At 37.0% G+C, this 19,516-nt stretch overlaps 1 protein-coding gene across 1 annotated transcript; it reads right to left on the minus strand.

The window, feature by feature from the left end:
- Positions 1–1,242: 1,242 nt before the first annotated feature.
- LOC104874849 (olfactory receptor 7G3-like) lies at positions 1,243–19,232 on the minus strand. Its single transcript, XM_010642094.2, has 2 exons — positions 19,168–19,232; positions 1,243–2,242 (listed from the first exon to the last, which is right to left on the minus strand). The coding sequence occupies exons 1-2, from the start codon at positions 19,230–19,232 to the stop codon at positions 1,243–1,245; spliced, it is 1,065 nt and encodes a 354-aa protein (XP_010640396.2).
- Positions 19,233–19,516: the final 284 nt, after the last annotated feature.

The raw sequence follows: 19,516 nt of genomic DNA on the forward strand, positions 1-19,516 counted from the left end.
TCCCATCAACTGGAGCCTGGATAAAGATGATATGAGAAAAGAAACAATGGAAACAAAGTCTTTGTAAATAGAGGTTGGAGGAGGGGGTAAAGTGAGGGCAGGGCTGTGGGGAAAAATGAGAACCAATATCTGTAATGTAAGGGTACAAGATCCCAATGGTGAATGCAACTGTACTCTATACTTAAAAAGTAACAATAAACTCAATGAGATAAAAAAATACATTTTTAAATAAAATGGAATACTACTCAGCCATAAAGAACAAGAAACTAGAGACATTTTTAGCTAAATGAATGCACATTGAGGACATACTCTTAAGTGAAATTAATAAGACACACGTGTAAATATCAAATAGTTTCTCTGGTGTGATAAACTAAAAGTGTAAATAAGAACCAAAATATATAGTTGATATTGTGTAATATGAAAAAATGTCTAAAGGTATAGGAGAAGTGAGAGGGGTAGGGGAAAGCTAAGAAGGGAAAAGAAAAAGTAAGAGAAAAAGAAATAAATGGAAACAAAGTCTCTGTAAATAGGCAAGGGTGGAGGGAGTAAAGGGAGGATAGGGGAATGGGGAAAAATAAGAACCATGGTATATCATGTAGAGGTACAAGATTCCAATGATGAATGCTATTGTGTTGTCTACCTAAAATGTACTCAATAATGAAAGAAGAAAAAAAACTTAGCAAGTTGAAATAAATTGTCAAAGAACTTACAGGACCTTAGTCATTTTCCCATCACTGGGACAAAACATCCAACACCCACAACTTTAAGGACAGCTTTATTTTGGCTCACCATCTTTAGGGGATTCTGTCCATAGTCAGCCAGTTCCATGACAGGAAGGGCATGGTGGGAGGGCCTGGCAGAGGACAGCTGCTCACAGTGGTGGCCAAGAAGTGGAAGTGAAGGGAGGAGATGGGAAGGATTATGTATCCTTCCAGGTCAAACCTCCAGTGAACAGCCTCCTCCGACCAGACCCAACTTTCTAACAGCATATCCAGTTCTGAACTCTTCAGTGGGATAATCCACTGTTCAGTACAGTGCTCCCATGGTCCAGTCACCCTCCATAGGCCAACCACACAGAGGCCTTTGTGGGGACACTTTAGATTTAAACCACAACACATGGCTATGTTATGACACACGTAGAATTTAAACCCAACTGTTCTGATTTCACAGTTTTCATCCTGTACCGTTTGGTCTCTGCTCAGTTATATTAAAAAACACTAGTGAGTCTTTATAAATCATTCATTATGTATTTCTCTTTGATTTACTCCAGTAGTATAAGCATCTGAGGTATAAATGGAAAGATGCTATTCCACAGATGAGTTTACCCAAAGCCCTCAGCATATCCGTGTTTCTCAGGCTGTAGATAAAGGGATTCATCATGGGGGTCACCACAGTGTACATCACTGAGGCTATTACACTCTTTCCGGGGGACTGAGCACCTGTAGAAATGAGGTACACCCCAAAACTTGTGCCATAGAACAAGGAAGTGGTTATTATGTGAGACCCACAAATAGAGAAAGCTTTATATTTTCCACCAGCTGATGAAATTTTCAAGATAGAGGAGACAATTTGAGTGTAAGAGAAAATTATCCCGGAGAAAGGAACAATACCCAACACACCTGTTATGAAATACACCAGGATGTTATTGATGAGGATATCAGCACAGGCAAGCTTGAGAAGATGATTCAGTTCACAGAAAAAGTGGGGAATCTCCAGGTGTGTGCAGAATGACAGCTGCAGTGCTGCTGAGGTGTAGAGCAAGGCAACCAGAACACTGATAAGGAAGGAAAACAGAACCAGCAGCCAACAGACTTTGGGGTTCATAATGACATTGTATCTCAAAGGGAGACAGATGGCCACAAAGCGGTCATAGGCCATCACAGTTAGCAGCATGTCATCCATACATACAAAGATGATAAAAAGAGACATCTGTTTCAGGCAGCTCACATAGGAAATGTCTCTGCTGTGAGTTGAAATGTCCATAATCATCTTTGGGACCATAGTTGAGATGAAACAGATGCCAGACAGGGATAGGTTAGACAGGAAGAAGTACATGGGGCTGTGGAGGTGCTGGTCATTGCTGATGACCAAGATGATGAGCAGGTTCCCAAGAACTGTGACCAGGTACATGGACAGGAAGAGTCCAAAGAGGATGGGCTGCAGGTGTGGATCATCTGACAATCCCAGGAGAACAAACGTGGTAGTATATGACATATTTTCTGGTTTCACGTTTTTTCCAAGTCTGGCGGAAAAAATGAAAAAACAAATTGTAGAGAAACCATCTGAATTATGTCTATGTTTTGAAATCAAAATGGGTAACTTTTCCCAGGATTATCTTCTCTTTTCTTCACTTGCTTTGTATTTCCCTCAGCATCTCTTTTCCCACCCACTCCCTATTCCAAGTTTTTTAAATTTTAGTAAAGTTTTGAAAATTATACATCTTTAGGAGGTACAGTGTTACATTTTGACATACGTATGCACTAAAGATCAAATCAGTGCAATCAGCACATCCACACCTTATACATGTATCATTTATTTACGGAAAAAAGCATTAAAAAACCTCCCTTGTAGCTATCATATATTTCTACCTATTTTGAAATACACAATTCATTGTGTATAACTATAGTACTCAGGATTTTATTTTCTATCTTTTCTTTTCAAAATGTACTTATGGAGAATAAAATAGTAAAGAAACATTTGATACTCTACATCAAATAATAAAAATGTAGAAAAAAGTTATGTTGCCGTATGTTTTTCATGTTTGAGTCCATCACCTGCTGTCTCCATTGCTGTAGACTTGAGTGTGCATCAGGGCAGGAGAGCACAGCAGTGCACCTCACAGAGAAGAAGTGGCAAAGAAAGACAGGAGGAAACCGGGGTCACAAATTCCAGGTGGGGCAGATCTCAAGTACCGTTTTAGGCCCCAAGGAGGTCCCACCACTCAATGAAACCACCACCTTCCAATAGGACTGGGCTGAGGACCAAATTTTCATTACGTAGGTCATTCTGGGGCATGTCAGATCCAATTATTCTAACTGGACTAATTAAGATGTCTTCAGGCAAATCATTGTAGAATAAAAGTTTTAATGAGTACAATTTTAGAAAACATAGTTTTGGAGGTAAATCCTGCCAACTTAATGCTTTTGTGAGTAAATGTTTGTAGGTACACAGCCATTTTTTCATGTATTTGGGGATATAGCTCAGTGATATTGGCAGAGTACATAGTTAGACTGGAAGTGGATATAGAGAAATGGCAGGAGGAACATAGAAGAAAATTCTAAGAAAGGCTATGATCTAGATTTCCTGAGATTCTCCTCTGCAGGCATCCAGAGAACATCAAACCCACATTGTGCATTCCCTGTCCCAGTCAGACTTATGCCTTTAATTTCTATACAGTACCCCAGAGGCACAGACTCCAATTTAAACTGAGGTCACCCTGTCAGCCCAATTAGGCTTTATTTGTATGCATTTATATTGTGGTTTTAACCCTCTACTTGGGCTTTAGCTATCATACTGGCTCTGACCAAATCCACATGAATTCTAAAATTCTCTCTCATGATGCTAAGATGGAGACTCACAGTTAGGGAAAAGAAGCCCTATTAATTATCATCCCCAACCACTTCTCCAAAATATAGCAAATCAAAAGACACAGCTCAGAACTCACTGCAGTTTCCATCTCTGAGGCTAAGCCCACCACCCTGCCCTTCTTGAGGGTATAAGTAAGTTACTGAAAGTTGCCTTCTCTAAATCTGAGAACTCTCAAATATCATACAACTCTCAAAAGTGTGCATCCTCACTCATAATTTAGGCTTATTTTAAATGCACTGAGTTTGTCTTTCAACAAACATCCTTGCTGTACACTACTATTTTCTGACTGTGAGTCTCTTTCCGTGGACCTCCTCTCAAATCTTCTTGGCAAGAATCCAAAAGGCAAGATTTCCACCAAACACAGAGCAGCACCCAAACCAGGATGACTCTGATGTGTGGGTATCATTGGAAAACTTGCATGATATGTTCACTGTCCTGAGTTCAATAACTACTAATAAATTACTTTATTATAAGAATACATTTTAAATATTTATGATAATAAAATAAGTGGAATATAATTATTGTGCATCAGTATAAAATACATAATAAAAATAACCAATTTGTTTTTTGTATTACTCAAAGACAGGCATCATATCATTAAAAAACTGGGAATTTAATGGCATTTGACATTTTATTTCTTTAAAGTTTATTTTCTCAAGTTAATCACTCCTTTGTCATCAATGCTATACCCACAAATTACAGTTCTTCTTTCAGGGCTTATGGGCCAATTTGCAGGGTAAAAATTTCACACCGTGATGAGGATCGACAAGGGAACTATTTGCATTCTTCTAGCATTTGATGAGTTTTTCATGTAGTACCGGAAGATGAAGATATTAAAATCAGACCATAAAGAAGATTTCTAGGTTAGACAATACTTTGCTAAACGAAAATAATATATTGTTTGATGCCTGGGGATAGGAGAGAAGTATAAACAATTTCTTTGAGTTGTGTTCTATTCTGTTTATCTTATATTGGAAACAAAACAGAATTTTAAAATTATGTTTCAATGTTTAGTTCCCATAGAGCTAAGATTCCTGTTAAAAGAAAATTATTTGAAGTAATATTGTATGTACAATTCTGCAAGTAAATGTGATTATCTTGATTAGCAAAGACTTTGTTTTTTGAAGACAAAAAGAAAAGTAGTTTTTAGTTTAAAAATGAAACAATAAATAATTGGTGTGGGCTGGCAATTTCATAACATCTAAGTGCTTTTCTTAAGCACTTTCTGTAACAGTGCTTGAGGACTCAGCATAAAATACACATTTACAGGATGTGTGCTATCAAATGATGCAATGAAACCGCACAACATTGGCTCTCTGCTTCTATAATTTTGTCTCCGAGCAGAAGATAGCATCTTCTGGTGATACACAAATGACTATAAAAACATCAACCATCCAAATGTAAGCTGGATTTAAACAGTTACAGATCCAATCACAGATTTGGCTATTGTGACCTGCATTTGTGGCTCATGAGATTCCTGAAGCTCCCTGTTCAGACCCAGTGTTCACACTTATGTAACAGGAACTGCTGTAAAACATACAAGGATTTGGTAGAGAGGAGAAACAAGTCAATGCAAATTACCTATTCACAGGAACTGAAATGACTGCTCCTGTCAGTTTCATTTCCAGTTATGTGCAACCCTGGATGATTAGGAGAGAAGTTGAGGGGGAGAGGTATGGAAGAAAGAAAGCAGGAGTGACAGATTGAGTTCAGCTCAGGAATCTCATTTCATAGCTGCACAAAGCAGGGCTGCATATAGTTTGGACTTCTAATTTTTTTTCTCATTGAGTTTATTGGTACTTTTTAAATATACAGTACAGTTACATGTGTCATTCAGATATACATGAGATGTAAATAATGAGGAGCTTGGACTGGAGGTTCCATTTGACCCAGCCATCCCTATGCTGGGTATCGTTCCAAGAGAACTAAAAGAATCATATTACAGAGAAGTATGTGCACCCATGTTTATAGCGGCACAGTTTGTAATAGCTAAATCTTGGAAACAGCCTATTTGCCCATCCGTTGGAAACTGGATAAAGAAGTTGTGGTTTTTCTATAAAATGGAATATTACTCAGCCATAAAGAACGAGAAAATAGATTCATTCATAGGAAAATGGAAACATATTGAAGATATACTCCTAAGTGAAATAAATAAGTCACACATGTGTAAATACCAAATAGTGTCCCTGGTGTGAATAATCTGCAACAATGCATAAGATTCTAATAAGATTACTGACATTTAGAAATGGGAACAAAGGAGCTAAAGGTGTAGGGAAGGTGGGATGGGTAGAGGAAGAGTAAAAAGGGAAAAGAAAAAAATGTGAGAGAATGAAAAGATGAAAATAAAGTGTTTGTAGATGGGTAGGGGAGGAGGGGGTGAAGGGAGGGCAGAGGTAAGAGGAAAAAATGAGAATCAAGACTTGCCATGTAGAGGTACATGATCCCAAAAATGAATGTAACTGTACTGTATCCCTAAAATGTACCAATAAACTCAATTAAAGCTGAAAAAAAATAAATAATGAGGGGCTGTTGGAAAGTATATAAAAATAAAACATATCTTCAGAATTTTACAAATTATTTTGTAGTCTCATATCTAACTCAAACAGACCATTCTCTTACCTTATAATGTCAACAAAAGAGGGATGCAGACAAAAAGGGAGGGAAAGGAGGAAGAAGGACATGGAAGACAGGAAGAGAGGAAGAAAGAAAAATAAATGGACAAATAGAGATATAAATGAGGAAAGAAAGGAGAGACTTTTCAATACATCATAACATTTATTGCTCAAACTTCAGATTACCTTGAAGATGCCAAAAATGAATTGTCCATTTACTCTCTGGATATTGAAAAATGGAGGTGAAAAATGCAACTCCAGGTGAGACAATGGGCACCAAGCTCCCTCAAAGATGTATCATCTCTGGATGGAGGCTGCAGTGTACGTTTTCTGAACTGAGCAGAGCTGTTGATACAGTTGTTTTATGGTGACTACTTTCAGTCTCAGTGGACCTGAGGGTACAATTTTCAAAGCTCCTCCCTAACCACAAATGCAGAGGCATCTATTCCCCAAGGCAGATCAAATCTTCAAAGCACACAGTGCCATCAGTGATGTACTGACCCCGAGAGCCAAAGCACCTCTCATCCTGTTCCTATCACATTTCCCCTTACTTCCCGCAGGTCTCAGTCTGGGATACTAGGGTCTGACCTCAAGGGGGTGTGTCAAGGATTACTCTGAAAATACATCCCAGCTTATTACAGTAAAACAAAAAACACTAGAGAATCAGAGGCTGGGAGACCTCAGACAGCTTCAGTGATGCACACAACATGGTGTATCAGGGGTCCAAGTCCAAAGTGACACTCTCACAAGTGCTTCTCTATTTGAAATTAAAGTCCATTAAAAAATGAGGCTGGAGCTGTCACAGCAGAAAGGTGATAAAGATGATTTATTGGTTACCTGGAGAAGTTTTCAGGTATAACCTGAAAAGTAGACATCAAACTATATTTGATGTGTGTGTTGGCACATGACTGAAATAACAGCACTCAGGAGATTGAGGCAGGAAGATCACCCTAATTTCAAACTCAAGGGGAGCTTGAGCTGCATAGCAAGTCCCTATCTAAATATATTATTAGAACAGTGACAAAAAAACATCACTAACCATAAACAAGTCACCAATTGACTATATCTAGCACTGTGTACACAGAAACACTCTACACAAATTATGCAATATTTCTGCAGTCAAAATATAGTTCAAAAATAAATTTTAACATTTGAGAAAAATGAAGCCAAGTGTGTTGGTAGAGACTTGTAATCTCAGTACTGAGGCTGCTGAAGCAGGAGTATAGAAAAGTCAAGGCCACACTGGGATACATCTAAAGTTCAAGGTAGTCTGATCAGAGTAGAGAAAATCTGCATAGAAAAAACCCAAAAGCCCAGGTGTGGGCATGCATGCCTGTAATCTCAGCACGTAGGAGGCTGAGGCAGGATAATTGCCATAAATTCAACCTAACCTGAGCTACATATAGTGAGTCCAAGATCAGCCTGGACTACATAACAAGACCCTATCTCAAAAAACTAAAAAGAAAAAGAAAGAGTGCAAAAAGTGAAAGGCAAAAAGGGACAGATGAGAGAGATAGAGAGAGAGAGAGAGAGAGAGAGAGAAAGCTTTAAAACAGAATATGTATAGAGCTATGTTTTAATCACAAAAGAAAATGATGCAAGAGAGGAGCTACACAGCAGGTGTATGAGACTGCTGTCAGTGTGTTAGGGCAATGTAGATTATGCAAAATTTATAAATAGGTGTACAGACTGCAATAATATGGTTACTACAGTAAGTACATCAGCCAGAAACAAAGATGTTCACTATCATTATCAATATCATAAAATGTATATACCAGCATCGCCATGTACTTTTTTATTTCATTAAATTTATTTCAATTTTTTAGGAATTAATTATGATTTCATTTAGCATCAAAAATTTGTACATTTACATGATATAATTTGGTACTCATTTTTTTGCCATTCATATTCACTCCCTTTAACACCTTCACTCCTCCCTATTTAAAAGCTTTCTTTCCATTCTTCCTTCTTTCTCATTTTTTCTTTTTCTTCTGTCCTTTTCCCTACACTTCCACTCCCTAGTTCCCCTTCCTCCCTGAATATTTTCTTCCTATTTCACAATATCTAAAATATATTTTAGTCTTTATTTACACTTTCAGTTTCTCACACTAGAGAAACTATTTGGTATTTACACATGTGTGTCATATTTATTTCACCTATGAGTATGGCTTTAATGTGCATAAGTTCAGCTACAAATGTCTCTAGTTTATCATTTTCTATGGCTGAGTAGTACTTCATTTTATATAAAAACACACATTTTCATTATGCAGTCAGAAATTGATGGATAATTGGACTGTTTCCAATTTTTAACTATTATAAGTAAACATGGGTACACAGATGTCACTGTGGTGTGATGCTTTTAATTCTTTTGGGGAGATTCCCAGCAGAGGAATAGCTGGACAAATGGGACCTCTAATCCTACCTTTTGGAAAAGTGTATATACTGACTTCAACAGTGTTTGCACAAGTCTGCACCCCCACAATAGTAGAGAAATGTTCCTTGTCCCACACATACCCACGAGCAAATTCATAGCAGTAAATGCCTATAGAAGTAAAACAGAGCAAGCTGAAATAAACAACCTAATGCTAAACCTTAAACTCCTAGACAAAGAAGAAAAAGACAAACCCAAAGTTCATGCAAAGGAGGAAATTATAAAGATCAGAACAAAAATCAGTGCAATGGAGACTAAGAGAATGATACAAAAATCAATGAATTGAAGAATTAGTTTTTCAAAAGAATAAATAAAATCAATAAGCCCTTAGCCAACCTTATCAAGAAAAGGAAAGAAAAAGCTCAAACTCATGCAATCAGGAATGAAAATGTGAACTCACAACAGATCCAGTTGAAATTCAGAGGGGCATGAATACCTACTTTGAAAACCTGTTCTCTAATAAAAAGGAAAACAGCAAAGAAATGGACAGATTCCTAAATACATATGAATTATCAAATTTGAAGGAAGAAGATATAAAAAACTAAACACCCCAATTACACTCAGTGAAATTAAAAGTGTAATTAAGGGCTGGGGATTTAGCTCAGTGATTCAGCCACCTTCCTTTCAAGCACAAGGACCCTGTATTCAATCCTCGGTACCCCCCCAAAAAAAGTCATTAAAACTTTACTAACAAAGAAAGGCCCAGATCCAGATGGCTTTACTGCTGAATTCTACAAGACATTTAAAGAATTATTGCCACTACACTTAAATTATTCAATAAAACTGAAAGCAAATCAATATTTCCAAATTCATTCCTAGATGCAAATGGTATTTTGATTTTAAAACCAGCTAAAGACTCAAGCAAAAAAGACAACTATAGGCCAATCTCCTTAATGAACATAGATGCAAAAATCCTCAATAGGATACTGGCAAACAGAATACAGAGGGTCATCAAGAAGATCACACACCCTGACCAAGCTGGATTTATCCTAAGGATGCAAGGATGTTTCAATATACATAAATCAAGAAGGGTAACACATGATATTAACAGAGTCAAAGACAAAAACATATGATTATCTCAATAGATGCAGAAATAGCATTTGACAAGATTCAACACCATTCATGATAAAAACTCCACAGAAAATTGTAATAGATGGCCTTGATAAAGTCTATCTATAAAAAACCAATAGCCAACATCATACTAAATGGTCAAAAACTGAAAACCTTCACTCTAAAATCAGGAACAAGACAAGAATGTCCACTATCGTCATGCCTGTTCAATACAGTTCTGGAAACATCAGCCAAAGGTGTTATTGCCTGATTTCTTAATAACAACCATTCTTTCTGTGATGAGGTGCAGATTCAGTGTTGTATTCATTTGCATCTCTTGAATTACCAGAGATGTTAAACTTTTTATCACATGTTTATTTACTGTTTCTCCTTCTTCATCTAAGAAATGTCTGCTCAATTCAAATGCCCACTTTTGTACTGGATCTTTAAATTTGGGGTAGTCTGATTATTTTAATTGATTTATATATTCTGCATAGAAAACCTCTATCTGAAGAAAAAATGTTAAATTTTTTCTGATATTTTATGTTGTTTCTTCACTCTGTCTGTGGTTTCTCTTGCTGTGCAGAAGCTTTTTAGCAAGATGAGGTCCCAGTTGTTGATTCATTACTCTAGTTCACATGGAACTGAAGTTTGGTTCATGAAATATTTTCCTACACAAATATCTTCAACAGTTACACCTAACCCCTCATCCAGAAAGTTTAGTGTTTCTGTTTTAATATTTAGATCTTTAATGCATTTCAATTATAGTTTAGTGCCTTGTGAGAACTGCAGATCCATTTTTAATTTTTGGAAAGTTTAAGCCCAATTTTTCCAATGTCATTTATTAAAGAAGCTATTTTTCCTCCAGTGAGGATTCTTGGCTACTTTCTCAAAAATGAGATGGCTCAGTGTGTCTCGAGTCATTTAGGCAAATTCTAATCAGTTCCAGTGATTCTCAAGTCTGTTTCTTTGCCACTACCATGCTATTTTAATCATAGTAACTTTGCAGTTCAGTTTCAAGTTGGGGATGGCAATATCTCCTACTTTATCTTTGTTGATTAAAATGGCTTTTGCTGTTCTATGACTATTATTGTTCCAAATGAATTTTTGAATTGTTTTCTCAAGTCCTGTGAAGTATGCTGTTGGAATTTCAATTGGGATTGCATTGAATCTATATTGTGGTTTTGCAAGTATGGCTATTAGTACTATATTGGTGATTGTTCCTAGGATATCTATCCATTTTCTGATATTTTTCATATCTTTTTTATAATGCTGTGATTTTCAAAATTGAGATCTTTTACTTCCTTCATCAGAGTTCCTCTCTCAAGTAGTGTTTCTTGTGTACAGGAATACTATTGGTTTTTTATTGCTCTCTTGATATCAATATATGCTACTGAATTTGTTTATTAAGTCTACAAGATTTTTGGTGAAATTCTTGCAGTCTTCTATATAGAAGTTCATGTTATGTGCAAATAATGACAATTTAAATTCTTGATTTCCTATCTTTCTTCATTTTATTTATTTCTCTTGTGTAATTGCTTTATCTAGCATTTTCAGAAGTATATCAAACAGGAGTGGTGCTGGCACACATCCTAGTCTTATTCCTGATTTTAGTGTGAAGAATTTCAGTTTTTCACCATTTAGCATAATGTTTGTTGTTGGTTCATCATAGATGGCTTTCACCAAGTTGAGATAAAGACTATCAACTTCAATTTTCTGTATGAATGGTTGTTGGATTCTATCAAACCCTTTTTTGCATCTATTGAGTTGAACCTATGGATTGCTGTATTTATATAGTGTCTTACATTTATTGATATGCATAGGTTGAACTATCCCTGAATCACTAGGATGAATACCACTTTATCTGTTTGTATGATCTTGATGATATTCTGCATTCTGTTTGCCAGTACCTGATTGAGGATTTTTGTGTCATGCTCATTAGGGAGATTGGCCTAAAGTTCTCATTTTATCTTTGCAACATTTTTCTGCTTTGAGGATCAAGGTGATTCTTGCTTCCAGGGATTATTTTGGGAGTATTGCCTTCCTCTCAATTTCATGGAATATTTTGAGCATTTGTATTAATAGCACTTCTCTAAATGTCTTGTAGAATTCAGCAGAGGTGGCATCAGGACCAGGGCATTTCTTTGTTGGTAGGTTTTCAATTAAGTTTTCAGTTTTGTTGATACTGGAATATTTAAAAGATCTTCTTCATTTAACTTCAGTAATTCACAGGTCTCTAGAAATTTGTCCCTTTCCTCTGTTTTTTCCATTTTATTGGAGCTTAGATTCTCAGCATAAGTAGTGATGATCCTCTCGTTTTTTTCTGAGTCTGTTTTCATTTCAGAACTTTCATTCTTAGTTGGATGGATTTGGGCCTTGTCTTTTCTCTTTTTTATGGTTAGCTATGGTTTTGCTAATTTTGTTCATTCTTTCAAAGAACCAACTCTGATTTTTTGTATCATTCTTTCTATGAGTCTCCATTACATTGATTTCTGGCCTGATCATTATAATTTCCTCCCTTGTATGAGCTTTGGTTTTGCCTTGCTTTTATCTTCTTTAGTGCTTTTCTCCTCTGTAGAAGCTTGAGATTCAGCATTACATTGTTTATTTAAAATCACTCTGTTTCTTTTTTTTCAGCTTTAATTGAATTTACTGGTACATTTTAGGGATAAGCACAGTTAAATTCATTGCTGAGATCTTGTACCTCTACATGACAGGTCTTGGTTCTCATTATCTCCCCTTGTCCCTGCCCTCCCTTCATCCCCTCCTCCACTACCCATCTACAAACATTTTATATCTTTCTTTTCATTATCACACATTTTTTCTTTTCCCTTATTACCTTTGCCCCTACTCAACCCAGCTTCCCTATACCTTTAGCCCCTTTCTTCTCATTTCACAATGTCAGTAATCTTATTAGGATCTTATGTATTATTGCAGTTTATTCACACCAGAAAAACTATTCAGTATTTACACACGTGTGACTTATTTATTTCACTTAGGTGTATATCTTCAATATGAATCCATTTTCCTATGAATGAATCTATTTTCTCATTCTTTACAGCTGAGTAATATTCCATTTTCTACAAAAACCACACCTTCTTTATCCAGTTTCCAACTGAGGGGCAAATGGGCCGTTTCCATGTTTTAGCTATTACAAACTGAGCTGCTATAACATGGGTGCACATACATCACTGTGATATGATTCTTTTAGTTCTTTTGGAAAGATACCCAGCAGAGGGATGGCTGGTCAAATGGAAACTCCAGTCCAAGCTCTTTGAGGTATCTCCATATTGATTGCCATAGTGGTTGCACCAGTCTGAACTGCCACCAACAATGGAGAAGGGTTCCTTTCACCTCACAACCCAGCCAACATTTGTTGTTGCTTGATTTCTTGATAGCAGCCATGCCTTGTGGGGTGAGGTGGAATCTCTCTGTCCTTTTCATCTGCATCTCTTGAATGACCAGTGATGTGGAGCATTTTCTCATATATTTACTTGCTGCTTTTACTTCTTTCTCTGAGAAATGTCTGTTCATTTCAGATGCCCATTTTTGAATCAGGCCTTTATATTTGGGGGTGCTGATTGTTTTAAGTTCTTTATATATTCTAGATAATGGTCCTTTGTCTGAGGAACAGCTGGTAAAAAACTTTTTCCCACATTGTAGGTTGTCTCTTAGTTCTGCTGAGGGTTTGTTTTGCAGTACAGAAGCTTTTTAATAAGATGAGATCCCAGTTGTTGATTCTATCTGCTAGTTCCTGTGCTGCTAAGGATTTGTTCATAAAGTCTTTTCGTATGCCACTGTCTTCCAGAGTTCTGCCTAACTTACTTTCCAGCAAGTTTAGTGTTTCTGTTTTAATATTTAGATCTTTAATCCACTTGGATTTTAATTTAGTGCATGGTGAAAATTAGGTTCCAGTTTTAATCTGTGGCAGGTTGAAATCCAGTTTTTCCAAAACCATTTATTAAATAGGCTATTTTTCCTCCACTGAGGATGGTCAGCTCCTTTGTCAAAGATGATGTAGCAGAGTACATCTGGATTCATTTTTGTGTCTTCCAATCTGTTTCACTGATCCTCAGGCCTGTTTCTTTGCCAATACCTTGCTGATTTTATTACAGTGGCCTTGTAGTATAGTTTCAAATTGGGAATTGTTATACCCACTTTTGCTAGTCTAGTTCCCTTATGGTTCTAAATGAATTTTTGGACTCTTTTTCTAGTTCTGTGAAATATAGTGTTGGGATTTCATTTGTCATTGCATTGAATCTGTATAGCAGTTTTGGTAGTATGGCTATTTTCTTTTTGGGTTTTTTTTTTTTTTTGAGACAGGGTCTCGCTATGTAGTTGAGATTGACCTGGAGTTCTCTTTGTAGCCCAGTCTGGACTCGAACTCACAGTGATTCCACTGCCTCAGCCTCCCTAGTGTTGGGATTACATGTGTGTGCCACCATGCCCGGCTATGGCCATTTTCACTATGCTGATTCTTCCTACCCAGGAGCAGGGGATATCTTTCAATTTTTTAATATCCTCTTCAATTTCTTTCTTCAGAGTTATATTTTTTTCAGTGCAGAGATCTTTTGCTTCTTTTGTTAGATTGATTCCTAGATACATCACTATGTTGGAAGCTATTGTGAAGGGAATTGTTTACCTAATTTCTCTTTCAGTGAGTCTGTTATTTGTGTACAAGAAGGCTATGGATTTTTGGGTGTTGACCTTGTATCCAGATGCTCTACTGAATCTGTCAATTAAGTCTATAAGTCTTTTGGTGGAGTTTTTTGGGTCTTCTATGCACAGTATCATATCATCAGCAAATAATGACAGTTTAACTTCTTCCTTTCCTATCTTTATTGCTTTGATTTCTTTCTCTTGTTTAATTGCTGTGGCTGATGTTTCCAGAACTATATTGAAGAGGAATGGTGATAGTGGGCATCCTTGTCTTGGTCCCAATTTTAACGTGAAGGTTTTCAGTTTTTGGCCATTTAATAAGATGTTGGCTTTTGGTTTTTCATAGATAGCCTTTATTAAGTTGAGATATAGACCATCTATTCCAATTTTTGCAGGGGTTTTAACACGAATGGGTGTTGAATTTTGTCAAATGCTTTTTCTGCCTCTATTGAGAGGATCATATGGTTTTTGTCCTTTACTTTGTTAATAAAATGTATAACATTTATTGACTTACATATGTTGAACCACCCTTGCATCTCTGAAATAAATCTGACTTGGTCAGGATGGATGATCTTCTTGATAATCCTCTGTATTCTGTTTGCTAGTATCTTATTAAGGATTTTTGCATCTATATTCATTAAGGAGATTGGCCTGTAGTTCCGTTTTTTAGTTACGTATTTCTCTGATTTGTGAATCAAAGTGATACTTGCTTCCAGGAATGAATTTGGAAGTATAGCTTCCCTTTCAGTTTCATTGAAAAGTTTGAAGAGTAATGGCTGTAGTTCTTCTCTAAATGTCTTGTAAAATTCATCAGTAAATCCACCACGGCCTGGGCTTTCCTTTGTTGGTAAATTTTTAATTACATTTTGAATTTCACTGACTGTAATTGGGGTGTTTATAATGTTTTTATCTTCTTTGTTCAACTTTCATAGTTCATAAGTATCAATTTTCGTAGTTCATAAGTATCTAAAGATCTGTCCATTTCTTCTGTGTTTTCCATTTTATTGGAGTACAGATTCTCATACTAGGTATTCATGATCCTCTGGATTTCTGTTGGATCTGTAGTGACTTCGCCTTTTTCATTCCTGATTGCATGGATATGAGCCTTCTCTTTCTTTCTTTCTTTCTTTTTTTGATAAGATTAGCTACAGCTTTGTCAATTTTATTTATTGTTTCAAAAAAACAGCTCTTTGTTTCATTTATTTTTTGTATTGTTTTCTTAGTTTCCATTGCATTGATTTCTGCTCTAATCTTTATAATTTTCTCTCTTGTTCGAGCTTTGGGTTTTTCTTGCTGTTGTTTTTCTAGGAGTCTAAGATTCATCATTACGTTGTTTATTTGAGCCTGCTCTGTTTTCCTAGTGTAGGCATTCAATGTTATGAATTTTCCACCATAGAACTGATTTCATTATGTTCCATAGACTCCTTTATGTTGTATTGGCATTTTCGTTTATTTGTAAAAACTGTCTAATTTCTTCTTTAATTTCCTCTGTAATCAATTGATTGTTTAGCAGAGTGTTACTCAGTTTCTATGTGCTTGTGAAGTTCCTACAGTTTCTTCTGCTATTGATTTCCAGCTTGTTTGCACTATGATCTGATAACATAGAGGGGATGACTTCAATTATTTTGCATTTATTTAGACCTGTTCTCTGAGTCAATATTTAGTCTATCTTGAAGAATGATCCATGTGCAGCCGAAAAGAATGTATATTCTGATTTTGTGGGGTGGAATACTCTGCAGATATCTATTAAGTCCATGTGTTCAAAAGCTTAATTGAGTTCTATTATTTCATTGTTGATTTTCTGCCTAGATGATCTGTCAATTTTTGATAGTGGGGTATTTAAATGCCCCACTAGAATTGTATTATTGCTTATTTGGTTTTTCATGTCACTTAATATTTGTGTTATATAGTTGGGGGCATTAATATTTGGTGCATATATGTTTATAATTGTCATCTATTCCTCTTGAATTGTTCCCTTTACAAGGATGTAGTGTCCTTCTTTGTCTTTCTTAATGAGTTTTGATCTGAAAATTACTTTGTCTGTGAATAAGATTGCTACTGCTGCTTTTTTCTGGGCTCCTGATGTGTGGAGAACTGTTTTCCATCCTTTCACTTTCAGTCTATGGGCTTACTTTTGCACTAGGTGTGTTTCTTCTATACAACATATTGTTGGATTTTGCTTCTTAATCCATTCTGCCAGTCTATTTCTCTTGATTAGTGAATTGAGGCCATTAACATTGATGGTTATAACTGATTTGTTCTGACATCATTATCATGTTACTCTCCGTTTCTTGACTCTTTTTACTTTTTGTCCCCTCTCCTTTTAGTTTCTTTCCTTGCTATCTCATTTGATCTGTTGGACCTCATGGTATTGTGACCTTCATTGTCCTTTTCTAGGATATTGTTGAGAATTCCTTGTAGTTCTGGTTTGGTGTTCATGAAGTTCCTCAGGTGTTCTTTGTCTTGGAAGTATCTTATTTCCCTTTCTATTTTTAAAGAGAGTTTTGCAGGATACATCAATATAGGTTGGAGGTTGTTGTCTTTTAGGAATTGAAATACCTCACTCCAGGCTCTCCTTGACCTGAGGGTTTGTATTTCAAAGTCTGCTGTGATTCTAATGGGTTTTCATTTGCATGTTTCTTGTTTCTTTTCTCTTACTGCTTGTAGTATTTTGTTCTTCTGTTGGATTTCTGGGATCTTGATTATTATATGACTAGGTATAGAATTTTTTATCATGGCTAGTTAGAGTTCTATATGTCTCAATTATCTGTATGTATAATTCTTTCCTTCTTTTGGGGAAGTTTTCTGTCATTAATTCTGTAAAGAGTTTGTTTAAGTCATTTGTGTTTTCTCTTGCTATTTCATGGATTCCTATCAGTCTTATGTTGTTTTTCTTTACATCGTCTAGAAGTTGGTGGATTGATTTCTCATGATCCCTTACTATTTTTGAGGGACCTCTCTTTTCAGGGTTAATGACTGCAGTTCTATCTTCTATATCTGAAATTATATCTTCACAATCTTTCATTCTGTTGTATACACTTTCAATAGAATTTTTAATCTTCTGTATATCTGTTTCAATCTGTTTTATGGATTCCATTTCTTTCCTCTGAGTTGGGCATTCATTATTTCCATTTCTTTCTTATGCCGAGTCTTCATGGCTTCTATCACAGTCTTGAGCTCACCTATTTTTTTTTTGTCAGTTTCTGCTTTAGAGTCTCAAATCATGACTTCCATTTTGTTCACCGTCTCAATGGTAAATTGGGAAATTATTTCTGATTTGAATTTTTCTAGAGCCTGATTGGTCTGTTTTGTTACCTCCTGTGCTATTGGTCCAGGGTGTCCTGCTGGTTCACTATCAGACTTTTCATCCTCATTTGCTGTACTGTTTGCTATTGGTGTACTGGAAGTCTGTCTTTGTGTCTTGATTAAGTGTTTTCTCATTTTTATTTTTGTTGTTGGGTTGTCTTTGTTTTAATTTCTGGATTATTACTCAAATCTTCCCGATATAGTTGTGTTTTAGCTTTTGAGTCTCTAATGAATCATAGACATCCTCATTTCCATAATATCAGTGAAAACAACTCATTAAATCAATCACAATCCATTATCCCAATTGATACATTCAGCAGCCCAATAGGATCAAGCACAGCTGGCAAAATGACCACTTGTAGTAGTCATTAATCTATCACATTTAAACCATGTGAATTAAATAAATATCAAGAAGAAGCCCAAAATATATCTGTAGTTAAAATGCTTTTCAAAATAGCATCTTTACCATTTAGGATGGGGGCTTAAAATGAGTTAGGACTAGAGGAGTAGATAAGTGAAAGAATTGGAGAAAATTTCAAGTGAAGCTGGAGTACATAGAATGACCATACTATCTTTATGAAACTATTAACTTCAAAGGGGATAGACAGAGTGCACGAATAAGGACAAGAATATATCTCCTTAATAGTAACTGGGGCTCCCCTTCTCTTGAATGGAGCCATAAATGAGGTAAAATGACAGGAGAAAAGAACATAAAGAAAAAATAATAAAAAAAGAAGTCTGAGATAGGGCAGGAGCAGGAATAAAAAAGGAGATGAGGGATCATATGCTGGAGCAAGAGACTGTGTTGGAGAGAGAGGACAGAAAAAAGAAAGAAATTGTAGGGTGGAATAAGGAAAGGAAAAGAATAAAAAAAGAATTTGAATGGCCTCTTTCAGACTAGGTCTCTATTGTCATATTATACCATGTGTACAGCCATTTGTAGAACCAAATCCCCTGATCTCAGCAAGCCAATGGCAGGTCACCACGACACAGACTGTCCTCAGTCAACAAAGCCTAAATTGATTTTCCCAATCCACAGGGTTGAACTCATCTCAGGTCTATTACAGATTTCCCCTGCCCTTTCTTTAAAGATGTTCAAAGTTGGGAGGTCAGAAAAATACACTTCATGACCAGCTATGCCTCTGCAGAGTGGGTCCAAGTGTTGGCCCAATCAGGAGGTTTGAGAACGGAGGGGAGCCAGTCATGGGGGTGTTTAAAGGCCATCCACGCAGCTACCTTGCTAACTGGATCTGGTGGCGGGCAGTTGGGGAGGTAGTGGACAAGCCAAGCATGCTGCCAGAGAGACCTCCTCTGGGGGCCTTGTTCCATACTGGATCTGGTGGCACGCAGTGGGGGAGGTTGTGGACCCACTGTTGGGCCAGAGCAGGAAGCTGGAGAGACGTTCTCTGGGGGCCTTCTCCTTACTGGATCTGGTGGTGCTCAGTCTAGGAGGTTCAGGACCTGCCACATGGGCCCGAGCAGGCTCCCAGAGAGACCTCCTCCAGGGGCCTTATTGCTTACTGGATCTGGTGGTGCTCATTTGGCAAGATCATGGACCCGCAGAATGGGCCTGAGGAGGTGGCCATAGTGACATGCTCCAGGGCGCTTCTTCCTTACTGGATCAGGTAGTGCACACTCAGGGAGGTCGTGGAACCACCGGGTGAGCCCCAGCAGGCATCCAGAGAGACGTCCTCTGGGGGCCTTCTTCCTTACTGGATCTGGTGGCACAAAGTTGGGGAAGTCACGGACCCACTGGGTTGGCCTGATCATATGGCCAGAGAGACCTCCTCTGGGGGCCTTCTGCCTTACTGGTTCTGGTTGCACCCAGTTGGGGTGGTCGTGGACCCACTGGCTGGGCCCAAGCAAGTGG

This window comes from Fukomys damarensis, unplaced genomic scaffold (genome assembly GCF_012274545.1).
Source record: "Fukomys damarensis isolate Sample0158 unplaced genomic scaffold, DMR_v1.0_HiC HiC_scaffold_37, whole genome shotgun sequence".
NCBI classification, from domain to species: Eukaryota; Metazoa; Chordata; class Mammalia; order Rodentia; family Bathyergidae; genus Fukomys; species Fukomys damarensis.